Source organism: Falco cherrug, chromosome 7, assembly GCF_023634085.1.
Source record: "Falco cherrug isolate bFalChe1 chromosome 7, bFalChe1.pri, whole genome shotgun sequence".
Classification (NCBI taxonomy): domain Eukaryota; kingdom Metazoa; phylum Chordata; class Aves; order Falconiformes; family Falconidae; genus Falco; species Falco cherrug.
In genome coordinates this window covers 53253346-53268852 of record NC_073703.1, presented here as the reverse complement: position 1 = coordinate 53268852, position 15507 = coordinate 53253346, and the positions used below count along the sequence as shown (strand labels likewise).

At 41.7% G+C, this 15507-nt stretch overlaps 1 protein-coding gene across 1 annotated transcript in view; it reads right to left on the bottom strand.

Annotated features, from left to right (window-relative positions):
* Positions 1-15507, bottom strand: part of PLEKHH1 (pleckstrin homology, MyTH4 and FERM domain containing H1) — a 53843-nt gene that overhangs the window by 15417 nt on the left and 22919 nt on the right. Inside the window, exons 8-20 of the mRNA XM_055717016.1 lie at positions 11566-11644; positions 10927-11015; positions 10244-10394; positions 9123-9262; positions 8249-8359; positions 6679-6765; positions 5536-5697; positions 4484-4564; positions 3308-3487; positions 3088-3196; positions 2045-2157; positions 1213-1389; positions 274-371 (exon numbers count right to left, since the gene is read on the bottom strand). Coding sequence (XP_055572991.1) covers positions 274-371; positions 1213-1389; positions 2045-2157; positions 3088-3196; positions 3308-3487; positions 4484-4564; positions 5536-5697; positions 6679-6765; positions 8249-8359; positions 9123-9262; positions 10244-10394; positions 10927-11015; positions 11566-11644 — 1577 coding nt within the window. The remainder of the gene's footprint in view (positions 1-273; positions 372-1212; positions 1390-2044; positions 2158-3087; positions 3197-3307; positions 3488-4483; positions 4565-5535; positions 5698-6678; positions 6766-8248; positions 8360-9122; positions 9263-10243; positions 10395-10926; positions 11016-11565; positions 11645-15507) is intronic.

Here is a 15507-nt window from a genome sequence, read left to right as displayed (position 1 = left end):
TGCATCAGCAATAAAACTCCCTGTGTAGCTCCAGTTATATCTGCAAAAAGTTCTTTTGCTGGTATAGGTCACTCAGCTTTATGAACTAGCTTAAATGACAAATTAATGTGAATGACTGAAGGGGTACAGCTTGATAGCATTGGGAACTTTCTGTCCCCTCCCTCAACTTATTTTTGCAGGTGTGAGTTACAAAATTGTTTCCATCTTTATCCATAGTGGATGCAAAAGGCAACCAGCTTAGCAGAAGAAAATGGTAAGGCTGCAAGTCTTTACCTGGGGTCTGCATGTCGCTGCAAGTGCTGTTTGATGTACCAGAGGAAGTGATGTTGAGGCAGGAACAGAGGAGCACACAAAGCCAGGAGTTGCCAGCACTGTGAACATAAAACTGACGTCATTCTTGTTCTCTACTTCTTGCCTGTTGTCTTTCATAGAATACTGCAACCAAAACGTTGGATGGTGACTAGTGCTTTTTGGGAGTGACTGTTTTAGACATGTAGTTCAAGACACTTCAAAGGAAGCGATGGTCAGAGGACAGACTGCTCTCCAATACCTCAACCTGGACTCTAAGAAGAGGTGTTCTACATTATTAGCTACTTTTGAAAATTTTGATTAGTGTAACCAGAGCTGAGCGAATGATTAAGTCTTAAATTAATACTTTTTTCCTATTTCTAACTGCAAATGATAACAAAGAATACACTGGGGAATTTTGTTTCAAATTAGACCCATTATTCTTCAACCAGATTGTATTTTCTCATTTGAGCTGGGAATATTATAATCAAGTATGTACATTCATGCTGTAACTTATTCATTTGATTTACCTAATAATTATAGTGCAAAAATCAGATTTCATTCTTAATAGCAAAATTCATGATTTGCATGCTGTTGATGAACTAAAACGGAAAACAAAATTAATACCATGTGACAATTATAGCTAGTCAACACGAGCTATGAATTTTGATTCTGAATATGGTCGAATAGATCATTTGCAACTGGTAAATGGTTAAATTAAAACTAAAATCTATTTTGCAAGTAGTTACATTCTCAGTGTTTTTCTTTGCACATCCGTGCTGAGATTCTCTTCCCTTCAGCACACCTTTAGCATCTGCACAATTTCATGAGAACCAGTTCCATTTTTTGCAATTTGCTAATTATTAAAAACATGGAATGAAATAAAAACTATTTGCAGAGTGGAAGTGACAAAAGAGAACCGACCTGAATGACTGAGTGGTTCTGGGGTTGTCGACAGCTGGTCTGTTTAACAAGCTGACAGTAAATTTCATTCTGCAGCTCAGTATGCGTCAAGCAGACCTGCAGCGCTGTCTGGGCAAGTGACACATGGTAATCAATAGAGGGGGCCTCCACAGGGACATTGATGAACAGCTGACAGGACTGTAAAAGAGCAGAAGATCGTAAATGCCACGAATACAGTGACTCTTCTCTGGTACCTACCTTCCAGGCCAGGTTCCCCAGATGTGTTACAAACAGTAAATGAATTATTCTAAATAACCTTGAGAGCAGGGAGGAAAATAAACACTTAATTCCTATCCCTCCCTCTTTAGTTATGGCAACTAGAAAATTCACTCAACAAGTCAGCAAGAGAACTGAGGGGGAAATGTGCTTCCCGCTTTCCATGCCTGTGCTTTATCTTGCTAAGACTGTCCAGTCTTACCGCTGATCTTACACTTGTAGAGTGCAAAAATCAAATTTCCAATGGCTTCACCCTTAGTCTTAATGACACAACTGAGTTTTCCAATAAATTGTTTGTTTCCTTCAATCCAACTATCAGAGAGGAAAGAGGAAGATGAGGCTAAATCTGAAGCATAAAGTCTGTGGGGGACATTGTTCCTAAACCCAGACTCCCTACAAGGAAAAGTTAAAACTTCCAGAGAATGAATGACACCTAATATCCAACTGTCCTATTGTAATTAAATGACCCAGCAGGCCTGTCTAAAGCAACCAATGGTGACAGTAAATGACCAAACAATGTTCTTGCCCCAACAAAACAGTAAAATAACTGAAAACCACGCAATGTCCCTTTAAATACCTTAAAAAGTTTCAGAGCTTCAGTCTGCAGAGCCTCTGATGGCAGAGTGGTGAGGGATGTGTGCAACCCATCTTTACTGTAGCACAACATAGGATGCTTCCACAGAGGAGAATCTGAGGTAGCAGATGGGCAAAAACGTGCAGTGTCAGAAACAGAAGAAAGATAACAGTGTCCATGTTGAAAAGGAGCCTTGCTGAAATGGCAAAACACCCAAGGAAGCAGCACTGCATTTGGCCACATTTATCTTTGCTGCCACTTCATCGATTGCAGCAAAGCCTGCCATGAACAAGGAGTCACCAGCAGCATTAGCCATCAGCAGAAAGAAGTATTGCCATCCTCAATCCTGCTGTGTTAGAGCTTCACATCAGCTGTATTCTGGTGAGAAACCACTCAGCTGTATGTTCAAACAAGAGACACAAATTCTGCCAGGGCAGCTGCCTGCAATGGGGTATCTTTGTTAGTGCAATTTGCTACTCAACAGTAAGCAAGGTTCACATATAGGTCTAGGAATATGTGAGTGTGCAGGAAAAGAGTATTAAGTATGAATGCATATGTTAATACACATTGGAGAACATGGTGCATAAACATACATGAACACCAAGTATCAAAGATAAAGAAGAACAGATGAGCATGAATGTATGTGTGAGGGTTTACATGTGCAGAGGAACAGATGTGAAGGCAAGTGAGTATTTAGAAGAGAGCATGCGTTTATATGGTCAAGATTCCCAGAAAAGGAAAATCAGGACCAACAGTAACAGGAAAAATTAAAGCCCCCATTCTTTTTTTAATTTTAATTAATGTTACAGACATTTCAGATGCTTTGATAAATGATGTGACAATGTGATGGACCTGTCTAGTTTCACTACAATGCCTGTATCCTCTCTGAAGATGTTACTGTGGAACTAGGGGAGCAGGACGCTGTATCATACACTATTCTACTGAGAATCCTCTTTCCTCATCTTTGGCTGGATTAAAACTGGGAATTGAAAACGCCCTTTCTTATACTTCGCTACCACAGAAAAGAGTTTGTGGTTTCTACTTACCGGGGTCTCCCTCTGCATCCAATAGTTTTCCAATGAGTTGTTCATATGATGTGCCCACTGTGGCATTACTGCTACCAGCTGCTACAGTCAGATGGTACAGCCAGGTATTCTAGGCATAAGGGGACAATGGTATGGGTCAATTCAGACCTTGTTTACTGCAAACAGGTTTAGTCTGTATGCGCCGTTTGATTGCTGATACCAAAAAGATTGTGGTTTATACCTTCTCCTGTTTGGTGCGAATCAGTAAGTATGTGGGACTCTGGTCCTGTGGGTGAATCACCAGTGTACAGTGGGATGAGAGAAGTCCTCCACCAGCGGCTTCATAATCTTCATCAGAGTCACAGGAACGGTCTACCTCTTCCACTTTGGACTCACGCATAGGTAGGTGCCCTAGGGGACACTTATAAGAAGGGGAAGCAAGTTAGATAAGTGTAGCTAATCTCCCACTACGGATAGGGAACACCGGGAAAGAAAACTGAGGTCAAAATGTTAAAGAGTTCTGTAAAACGTAAGGAATGAACTATTCAGTGTTTAACTAATGTAATTCTATAATCTTACATGTCTATAGAATCTCTTCTCTTCCACGAGCTAAAGTACTTACAAACTGTGTTACTGTAAGGAAAAAAATTATTTTTCCTGGGAGAGCATCTACAGGTCAGAATGAGAATATGCAAATAAAAAGATGGTCTTTCCCATAAGGTACTCTTTTCTTCCCATTACACTTGTCTGTTGTGTTTACATCATCGGTTCTGCAAGGTAGGATGTGTTTTCTGATGGTCGGTTGCTCAGTATCTTGAGCCACTGCTTTCCAATCCTGGTCAGACTCTCTGCTTGCTACTGGAAAATAAGTACTTTCAAAATTGCATAAATAGGTAGATGCAGACAAACAGAGGCTATCTCCTGTGCTAACTCTGGAGATCAATCCCAAGTACGAGTCATAGTAGTCCCTGACATTCTAAAACTTGGGATTTGACATCATCAAAGCAAAGTAATGGACTATTGGGCCAAGCTTCCAGAAATGGTAGCACATTACACTGATTAATTGACCTCCCTCTTCCCATGTTGTCATTGCTACTTATTTTCAGGATGGTACGCAGAATGTATCAGCTACTGTGTAAGAGTCTGCCCTTAAGGCCTCACAAGACAAAAGGAGAAACAAGATATACAGTGATCTGAGAAAGAAGAGTCATTGCCTTTTAAAGTCTTTTGTCATTTTAGCTTTTTAAAAAAAATCAGAGAAAATATTGATTCTTTTTGTGGAGCAGATGCTGTTAGAAGAGGAGAAGTACAACCAAGGAAAAGCTTGAAGCATGAGACACAAAAACAGTAAAAGGCAAAAAAGCTTCAGAAGAAATGGGATAGGAGGATTCAGGAGCAAAAGGGGAAAAGGATTTACCTTATCTTCATGATTTCTATAGTAGTAGAAAGTTTTTCCAATCAGTGCACACCAGACCAGCTTAGAGTGACCATGCTTAACCTGTAAGGATGACAAAGAAATATGTATTGTTAACATCAGCAGTGTTGCTGGAATGATTTTCTAGGACTCCAACTTTCAATTCAACTCTCCCTTAAAACCTTGCCTATATTATTTGTTCTACGCTAATATGAGCTTCTCTCAAAACATACAGGGCACCACTTCCAAAAGCAAGTAAGTACCTCCCACTGAAGTAGATGGGACATAGGTGCTTATGGGAATGGGTCTAAGGTTTTGTGAAATATTTTACTTATTGACAGCAACTCGACATTTCTGTATCCTGAAATACAATATTAAGAATAACCTTTTTAAGAGTACAAAACCAAATCACCTAATCTCAGCAGGAAAAGACCAGTCAACATGTAGTTTAGGCAGCTGCTTCCTATTGCAGATGAACAAGCTTCAGATGCAGGCTGTCTTTAGCCATCTTTAGATGCTGACCAGAATTATATTAAAAACTTCATAGTAATTTGCTATGCAAAACTAGTCTGTGGGAAAGGCATAAAGCATAAGAATTTTCAGCCACTGTACTTTGTATTGATGTGCATGCAGTCTGTTATGATGGAAATAAATGCTAACCTAGAACCATACAAGCCATTTATTTGAAACTCTTCTATATCACCAAGTTAAGATCAATTAAATGTGACATTTAACAGCATTTCCTGATGGTTATTTTTTTTACTATGACATACCGTGAATTCTGTTGAAGAAAAGCATACAGAATCTAGATATTTGTTATTACTTACTAAGTGACAAAGTATCTCTCAGTAGCCTTGTATGTCCCATTCCTTATCCTTTATACAAATGTTCCTGTCTCTGAAATACAGAAATCTACTGCCGCTTTTCTTTCTTTCCCCACTCTTCTAGGAAGTATCAAAATACTAATTTCTTGCTGACATTTACTTTGCAAACCAATAAGCTGGTACACTGTCAATACTAAGCTAAACTGAATGAAGTAAGAAACAGTATTTTACCTTGGTGAGCCAACCTTTCACAGTAGGTTTAGCATCACTATGAGGAACATCAACAGGACTGGTCACTTGCACTCTCAGAAGACTCTGTAGGACATGAATCCATTCCTCCAGGATGTTGGGAGAGTCTGCTGTTAGGAAGTAGGTTCTCTTTTCTGTCACGAGCTGGAAGGAAAAGGAGTGAAGAAGTATAAATCTACACACCTACAAACCTTTTCTTCAGCTGCTGAGTTTCATTATCCCATAGAGATTTTTTTTTTTTTGGTGGTTCAGGAGGAATTTTGGCGGGGTAAGAAAAAAGGTGCTAGCCCTTAAAGCCCAAGTGAAAGAACTGAAACTCAGATGAATCAAATTCTCACAAGCTCTCTTGCTGTTTCTGTTGAATATTGCAGTGTTGTCACCTCTCTCATCCTTTTTTGTGTCTCTGCTCCTGCGATTTTTAATTTTAAAGGTTACTACATAAATCGGGTTTTTTTGCAGCCTTCACTTTGTATTGCATTCTGCCTTCAATAGTTTATGACTCTCAGAGGAAAGATGCTATGAATTTAACAGTAATAAGCTTTAGCAACTTCAGTTCTGTAAGGGCAGAAGGTAGTTCACACTTCAGACCATATGCCTTTCAGAGTATGACAGAAACTTTAATGCTGCCTTTATAATGAAGTCCTCTAATAATAATGACTTAAAACTGAACCCAGTGATGGGCTAACTTGTGATACTTAGTAAATCAAATTCTAATGGGAATCCAACACTTCAGATGTTTCTTCAGATCCCCAGGCATGTGAAGTCAGGCTAGAGCTCTTGTGAAATGAGTCTTTCATAAAGAGGAGATCCTAGGTGCTACCTAGTTTTAACTTTAATAAGAATAACTTTTCCCTACAGATTTCAAGCTCTCAGTCCTAACTGCAAAAAAGGAAAGTGCTATGGTGTAAACCAAGACAAAAATAAAGGAGAATTTCTTTCCATTTCAAAAGCTGTATTTGAGTTAACATTTAGCTCTTTCCCCATTATTTATTGAACTAACTGCCTGGCTTGTGCCAGGAAACAGAGGTCAGCTCATATTAATTGAGATTTACAGTACCATCAGCCTGAAATAAGTGCGCTCTTACCCAGCCACGAGGTGTGTCAAGATGAAAAAAGAACACTTACCTGGAATGTTTGGGACCCTTCACCTCTGACAATTTGACATGAGGAATTCAGCTCCATCTGCCCTTGTGGTTTGCGGATAACATCACTCTGAGGAAAGAAAAGCAAACAACCTTTTCAGTAGGAAAAAAACCCTCAGATGAACCTTAGGAGTACTTAAATACAGCATAATATGCATGTGCAGTTGGAGTCTGCATTCGTGAGCTGCAAAGGACAGCTGAAAGTTGCCAGGTTGAATATGAGACTGTGATCTTGTTGCAATGATGAAGCAAAAGTCTCCTCTGTAGTGGCAGACTATGTAACAAGGGTAATGGCAACAAATACTGTCTTACCCAGTTCAGATTGGACATTAGGAAAAAGAACCCAAAACCCCAAAACAGCCAACCAAACTCTTTCTCACTGGAAAGGCGACACAACACCAAACAGGCGCCAAGACAGTGGCTGAATTTCCACCTTTGGAAGTTTTCAAGATTCAGCTAGCCAAAGCCATGGGTGGTTTGATCTACAGCCGATGACAGTCCCCTTTCAATGCTTCAATGTATCAGCTGGGGTAGGGTCTTCCAGAAGTCACTTCCAACCAACAGTCTAAATTCTGCATATTTATGAAATTATTTTATATACGTATCTATACATATGTATAATTTGCTTGTGAATTCTGATGGATAAACCTAGTATCAGAAATAAAGATGCACTGTGAACTAAGGTGTATTTTTGTCTTGTCAGAATATGACAACACTGGGAAAAAAAAAGTTGAAAATATATCTTCTCAATATTCCTGACTTGTAAGCAAAGGTGTATATACACAGAAATACTGTGTAATTATGCAGGTATGGAGGAAATTGCTACTGACCAGAAGAAAAAATTATGGAAGGTGAATACCCCTAAATACAATTCTCTGCAATGTCACTGTGCACAGCAGAATAATCAAGGCCAACAATAGATGTGTTTTATGATTTATAGGAGTTTTGAGTGCATACTGCTAGAATTTTTGAAATAATGTAACTTCATTTGAAACAGTTGTGATTTATAAGAATATCTGGAAAAGTCTGAATGCACAAAAATGCTCTCTCAATATTGTTTCATTTATCATTGTAAGACAGCATTTTGCATGAAAGCCGATTTTCAATTTTACCCTAGTTTGCTAACACTTCCATGTCCATATGAAAGAATCCAGCTTTTTCCCCCCTGTAGTTTTCCTCAGAGCCCCATACACTGACTCATGAGTATGTATTTATGCCCTCCTGGTACTGTAATTTTTTTCCTTTATTTTCATCTTAAACACGATCAAAGCTGGACCATGGTATGCCTTCTGCTTTTCATCATCTGTGTAAGGTTAACCTTGTGTCCTCATGAACAACCTTTCATGTCCTGGAAAAAGCCACCACAAGGAGCTTGCCTGCCTAAGCTGAGACCCACAGTTGAACCTGTGGGTCAGACATAAAGCTCTTTGGTAGGACATTCTGGGGGAAGCTTGCCCATGACTGTCCTCTCTGCCAGTGCTATCAGCCTCGAACCAGTTCTGCAGTCTTCCCCTGTGCCTTTAAATAGGAGTAAATATATCCCAGTGACTCACCGGAGACTTGTAGTACATGATTTGTCTGTTTCTCAGAACAAACCATCGTCTCTTCCACATCTTCACCTGGCTGCCCATTTTCAGCAAGTAACCTGATTTCTCCATGGGTTCCTGGAGGACACAGAGCAAAGGAGGTTATCTTGCACCTCTCAAAAAACAAAGAGCGCTGAAATCAAGCTCACACATTTGCTGCATCTCCATCATTTTCTGCTTTACTCTGCCTGATGGGAGTAGCAGCCATCCAAGGTCAGTGCTCTCTGCCCAACTTGGAAAGAGTCTAGACTATATGTGTAGCTGCAAACATCACATTGTGTTGTTTTAGTAAAGAAGGCATCTGAAGATCATTTCCCTGATTGTTTGAGGCACTGAAAACTTATTTGTCTTTCTACCATAGCAGGGATTTTCCAAAGAAAAGTGAAGGCTGGCTGTAAGCCATGATTAGATTCTTGTTCCTTTTCTGCTTTATCTCTTATATTCAATAGTACAGAATCTAATGCTGTCTGTGTTTGAGGGGTTTTTTCTAGGCCAAAATATTCTACCCTTTCTCATTTCTTCCTCTGAATTTCCAAACTTGTTTTCTCACAAAAATGTAAGGCCATCACTAAAGTAGAATATGACTACAGAAAAACAGTAGAGGTCATCAGGAAAGAATACAGCCCTTGATGCTTATACTTCTACCTAACCACGTAACAAAAATTGCACCTACTTCTGAAGCATCAGATAGTGTCTTTTGATACAAACCAGCTGGACCAACAGCTCAGTCTGTTAGAACATCATGTTGCAGGGGATAATATGTTGTATAGTTCTGCTTCTTCTTTTACAAGGCCAAGGCTCAGTTTACATCCCTTCACGATGGTGAGGTAGCAAAACTTACAGTGCAGATGCCACCATCAGTGGAATAGGAAGATGTTCGCTGTAGCTTATGTTCTGGCTCTGAATAGTCTCCATCCAAGGAGTAGGCATCAGGAGGGATGGCATAGTCACTCTCAGAGCTCAGTGAGGACATAGATACACCTGTTCAAAATAAAGAAGAGAATGAGAATCATGGCTATACAAAAGCATGCACTGAATACTGCACACTGAAAAGGTTTTTGAGTTCAAACCATTAAGGCTTTTTTGTTCAAAAAGAACAAATCAGATCAGACTTTGAAAACTCAAGCCCCACTAACCAAACTTCTGAGACCTTTCCTTTTTTCTTAGGAAGACAAGTAGTGAGAGCGAGTTTCGGATACTGACAGAATATAAATTTGTTGCTGAATAAACAGAGATTAAAAATATTTTAAAAAATAATCAACAGACTTATCTAAAGCACAGACATGCTCTTTTCAGCTTGGACACATCCATTATAAAGCCTCAAGCCCCTCTCATTCAAACTAAAGAAAAGGCTCCCTCACCAGCAATGGGGCTTTGCTTTTTGTGAATCTTCCACTGGTCCATGGCAATACACAGACACATCAGCCAATGCATCACAACAGAATTTAAGACTACAACAAAATAGAATCCCATTTCAAGACTACCAATTGTAATGAAAATTCCGCCCAAGGATCCAGTTTACCCTTCCCAGCAGTCAAGAAAAATTTTCCCTAGTCAGAACCTGATGCCTCTCAAAGATGGGAAAGACTTGTTTACCAGTCAAGAAATTATCAGCCAGTGACAGAGACAAAAAACATCTTTAATGTGTCAGTACTAGTTTGCTTATAAGAAGTCACAGAAAAGGTATGGATGGCTTCACTGGATATGTGATGAATTTGGGAGATCAATCCTTCTCACAGTCTTAGTTTAGCAATTGCCTGGATGGAAATCTACCAGCAGTAAAAACCCATCAAAGAGGATAGGTGTCTACTGAGTGGCTGTCATGTTTGCACACATTCTGGGAGAACTCATTAGCATCACCAAGGCTGAACATTTGCCTATGACTGATGATACCGTTCAGGACATCTTGTCTCACCATAAGGGCAGAGTTTGTGCTGCTCAGTAGCAATACTTCTACTTTACCTCTCTTCACTGCACGAGGGCTGCCTGGCACACTGGCTTTCCTGTTCTCAGATCCAGCAGTAGAAGTCCTGAAGCTGGCATGGGAGCCACAGTCATCATCAGAGCCTGAAGACTCATCTACGAAAGGGACATTGCTGATCTGCGTGGCTTTCTGGAAAACAGACCTGTATGGTCAGTGTGTGAGGGAAGAGTTTCCCCAGAACAATCTCTGCTTGATAAGGAGACAGAGCAATCAGTGCAGACTCTTATTTTCACACTGCCTTCCCTGCTACTGTCCCAGACTCCTAATTTTCTCCCTTTCTAGTCTGAGAACTTCCAAGCTGGACTCTGATCTGTTTGGGTCTCCTTTGGTTATCCCTCCTACTGTTCCACAAACCTGTGCTTCCCCATAACCTCTCAAGAGCCCTCTTTCATTTCATTCGCTTGGCTACACCCACTATCACCACCAGGTTTCCACAGCCTCACAGTGCACACTGCAGCTTCCTGGACCAAAACTTGCTGCAATGTTCCATATTCCTAAATACATTTACCACCTGCTACTCCTGCATTCTTTCGGTGTCCAGTACTTTCTGGCATTTTCTAATTTTCTTTCCTTCACTGCACAGCTTCATCCCATTTTCTCTCAAATTACTAGCAGCCCTGGGCCATACTTTTCATAACAGGAAAGTGAGGTAACTCCTTACCCCCTTCAGCGTAGTGTAGACCGGCACTGTCATATTTCTGTAGATTAGACAGGTAAATGGCCCAGAAGTTGAACATGAGAAATTTGAAACTGCAAAAATTTAGAGAAAGCAAGAGAACAAATAATACAAACTGCTGAAAAGGAGGAGGTTTCAACCTAGGTACAGCTATGTGTGTAAGAACATAGCCTCTTAGAACATCAAATAATGGAGGACTGCTATCTGGGACAGTCTGGCCTCAGAAAGGCCAGGGAATGTGTTATTAACTACATACAAATCCCAGAGACAGCTGCAATGCTCCTTCCATTTAGCCTGTAAGACATCTTACCCACCCTGTGCTCCCCATGGTACAATTGCAATCCAGTGTGCCACATCCAAACAGGTAAAAGCCGTAAAAGGGGAAGGTGATGGTTAATCACAAGACTAAAAGCAGGCCACAGGCATGCAGAGGCAGAACAGTATCGGCAAAAGTGGTGAAGGAGACAATGGAGTCCCTGAAAACATTACTGAGTGGAGGGGCTCAAACAGCCCAGTACCAACCACCCCTGAGATCAGATGTATCCTTCTCCCCTCCCTTCTTTATTGTGGCTATCTACTGTCACTGTAAACTCTCTCTAAGGATGGACCTTGTCTAGAACTTACAGCAGCTGGAAGCATCATTCACCGTGGCCACTTCAGACAACCGCATGCCAGACTTGGCCACAGCATAGATTCGACTCTCCTGAAACAATAATACCATGAACAGCAACAGTCAGGCAAAAACATGATTCCTGCAAAAATAAATGCTTGTGTTGCAGAACCACATACACAATCACACATTTACGCAGGAAGGAGGGCCCTCTGCCCTCTAAGAAATTGCTCTGTTCACCAGATGTTGCATTAGTTGAACCATTAGTGGAAATGCGCATCTGTGTGCGACTCCCTAAATCACAAGAGACTTAGCTTATAAATGCTACAGAAATAATCTCTACAGACTGAAACACCTACATGCAATTATCAACAAATTATTATATCATGCTTGGAAAAAGCTGTTGTTTCCACTTTATGAGCAATGCATTAAAATGAATCAAGAAGAGCCCTAAACCAGGACAATTTATTGAGTCACCACCTGCAAAGGATTTACATTCTCTGATAAGGGAATGAAAGAAATGCCTGGAATGATCTCAATAAGCCTAAGTCTCAGTTGTAACAACACATGGAGCTTTCAGTTCTCCAAGTGCTTCACAAATTGATAAAAAAATGTAAGGGATGAACCCAAACCTGTAACTAAATGCAATGTTAGTTACATCAACCAGTCTAAAACGGACAAATATCAAAGCTAGGACTCCTCTTGCTGCTCCTTAAAACATACAACCAACCACTATCAGATAAAAGACATATATATAAATGAAAGCACCTAAGACTACAAAGAAACCCCCCCCCCAAAAAAAAAAAAAAAAGACAGAATTAGTATTTTCTGTTGTATGTGCCTTGTGATTTGGTCTCTAATGAAATACTAGGTGCATTTTTTCCCCCCAGACACTTCCTATTCAGGGCACATAATGGACATTTCTTACTGATTAAGCTGCTATTTAATATTCTATTAATGTTTTAGTGTTTTGATATACTTAAATGTGCCCTACTTGGATACACTTCTTGGTCCTGGTCTGAAAACAAGATATAGGATTTTTTCAAGTGATGTTCTTGACTATAATACTGCAATGCTTCATAAATATTAATAAAAAAAATTACAAAAACCCTGGGAGGGACACTGATAAGTGCTATCACTGTTTTCCAGAAGAGGAACTCGGACATAGGTTCTTTGAAGTATCCAGTATCTTTGGAGTACCCATTTCAAGAGGTCCAAGACCTGACTTCTTGAAGATTTAGCATCATATAACATTGCTTGTAATGAAATCAACTGAATACAATTGCAGCAAAGAAGTGCTCAGTGCTTGTCTAATCAAATTTACTTGCCAAACTCAAGATAGACATTCAGAAGGCATGTGTAGCTGATGATCACATGTGAAAAATTTAGCTTAAGGGATTAGAAGAACCTTACATGGGAACTCTAGATCAGAGAAAGGAGTAGTAACCAATCTCTGAGATGTATTTCCCTTGTTCCAAGTGAGTACACTGTTCATGACATCTTTTTGACTTCTGCAGAAAATAAAACAGACATCTTGAAAACTGCAGTTTCTTTTACTACACTGTAAATCAGCTTCATCCCCAGCATAGTTCCATGTTATGGACCGAATTAAGAGATTCCTTTGGAAAAAAAGCTGTGATTGTACTGGGGTTTAAACTGGTATCATAAAGGGCATAACTAAAGATCACAAATAATGTTTTCATTAAAAAAAACAACTAAAAATAAAGACTAACAATGAGTGCTTGCCTTTGCACCTTCAAAAAACCACTTGTTTTCAATTTTCTTTTTTAAAGGCATAGGCAAATGATGGAATTATCTCCTTTGATACTACATTGACTTCCACAGATTTTGCCTATTTAGGAGACTTGTGAGGCAGTCCTGAAGGGCCAAGGAGTCTAGGAAGGCTGGACATTCCTCATGATGGAAATCTTAAAGTCACAGGACTAGGCTGTCCCCATGTGCTGAAAGATGAGCCAACAGGGAAGACCACTGGTCTGGCTGAACAGAGAGCTTTGGCTAGAACTCAGGGGGAAAAAGGACAGCTTATGGCCTTTAGAAGAAGGGGCAGAGCAACTCACGAGGACTACAAGGATGGTATGAGGTTATACAAGGAGAAAATTAGAAGGGCCAAAGCCCAGCTAGAATTTAATCCGGCTACTGCCATAAAAATTGTTTCTATAAATACATTAGCAACAAAAGGAGGGCCAAGAAGAATCTCTCTCCTTTATTGGATGCATGAGGAAACAGTGACAAAGCATGAGGAAAAGGCTGAGGTACTTAATACCTCTTTGCCTCAGTCTTAATAGTAAGACCAGTTGTTCTCCAGACACCCAGCCCCCTGAGCTGGAAGACAGGGGCAGGGAGCAGAATGAAGCCCCCATAATCCAGGGGGAAAAGGGCAGCAACCTGCTATGCCACTTAGATACACACAAGTCTATAAGGCTGGATGGCATCTCCCCAGGGGTAATGGGAGCTGGCAGAAGTGCTCACTGAGCCACTCTCCATCATTTATCAGCAGTCCTGGCTAACCAGGGAGGTCCCAGTCAAGTGGAACTAAGCAAATCTGATGTCCATCTACAAGAACAGCCAGGAGGATCTAGGGAACTACAGGCCTGTCAGCCTGACCTCGGTGCCAGGGAAGGTTATGGAGCAGACCAGCCTGAGCGCCATCACACAGCACATGCAGGACAACTGAGGGATCAAGCCCAGCCAGTGTGGGTTTAGGAAAAGCAGGTCCTGCTTGATGAACCTGATCTCCTTCTACAAGATGACTTGCCTAGTGGGTGAAGGAAAGGCTGTAGGTGTTGTCTGCCTGGACCTTAGGAAAGCCTTTGGCACCATCTCCCACAGCTTTCCCTGGAGACACTGGCTGCTCACGGCTTGGGCGGGTGTACCCTGCGCTGGGTTAAAAGCTGCTGGACGGCCGGGCCCAAGGAGTGGTGGTGGATGGAGTTACACCCAGCTGGTGCCCGGTCACAAGTGGTGTTCCCCAGGGCTCAGTGCTGGGGCCAGCTCTGTTTAGTATCTTTATCGACGATCTGGACAAGGGGATCGAGTGCACCCTCAGCCAGTTTGCAGGCGACACCGAGCTGGGGGGAGTGTTGAGCTGCTGGAGGGCAGGCAGGCTCTGCAGGGGCATCCGGGCAGGCTGGACCCGTGGGCCGAGGCCGGTTGTACCAGGTTCAACAAGGCTCAGTGCCGGGTCCTGCACGTGGGTCACAGCAGCCCCACACAGCGCTACGGGCTGGGGGCAGAGCGGCTGGAAAGTGCCTGGGGGAAAAGGGCCTGGGGGTGCTGGCTGACGGCCGGCTGAACGTGGGCCAGCAGTGTGCCCAGGTGGCCAAGAGCATCCTGGCTTGTATCAGAAATACTGTGGCCAGCAGGACAAGGGAGGTGATCGTCCCCCTGTACTTGGCACTGGTGAGGCTGTGCCTTGAAGACTGTGTTCCACTTTGGGGCCCCCTCTGCAAGAAAGACATTGAAGTGCTGGAGCGTGTCCAAAGAAGGGCAAAGCTGGTAAAGGGCCTGAAGCACAAGTCTTGTGAGGAGCTGCTGAGGGAACTGGGGAGAAGAGAAGACTCAAGGGGGGAGACATTATTGTTCTCTATAACTACCTGAAAGGAGGCTGTAGAGAGGGGAGTACTGTCAGTCTCTTCTCCCAAGGACGAAGTGATAGGACAAGAGGAAATGGCCTCAAGTTGTGCCAGGGGAAGTTTAGACTGGATATTAGAAAAAATTTCTTCACTGAAAGGGTTTGTCAAGCATTGGAACAGGCTGCCCAGGTGCAGCAGTTGAGCAGTTGAGTCACCACCCCTGGAGGCATTTTAAAGACATGTACACGTGGCACTCAGGGACATGGTTTAGTGGTGAACTTGGCAGTGTTAGGCTAAAGGTTGGACTCAATGATCTTAAAGGTCCTTCCCTGCATAAACAATTCATGATTCTATGATTAGCAA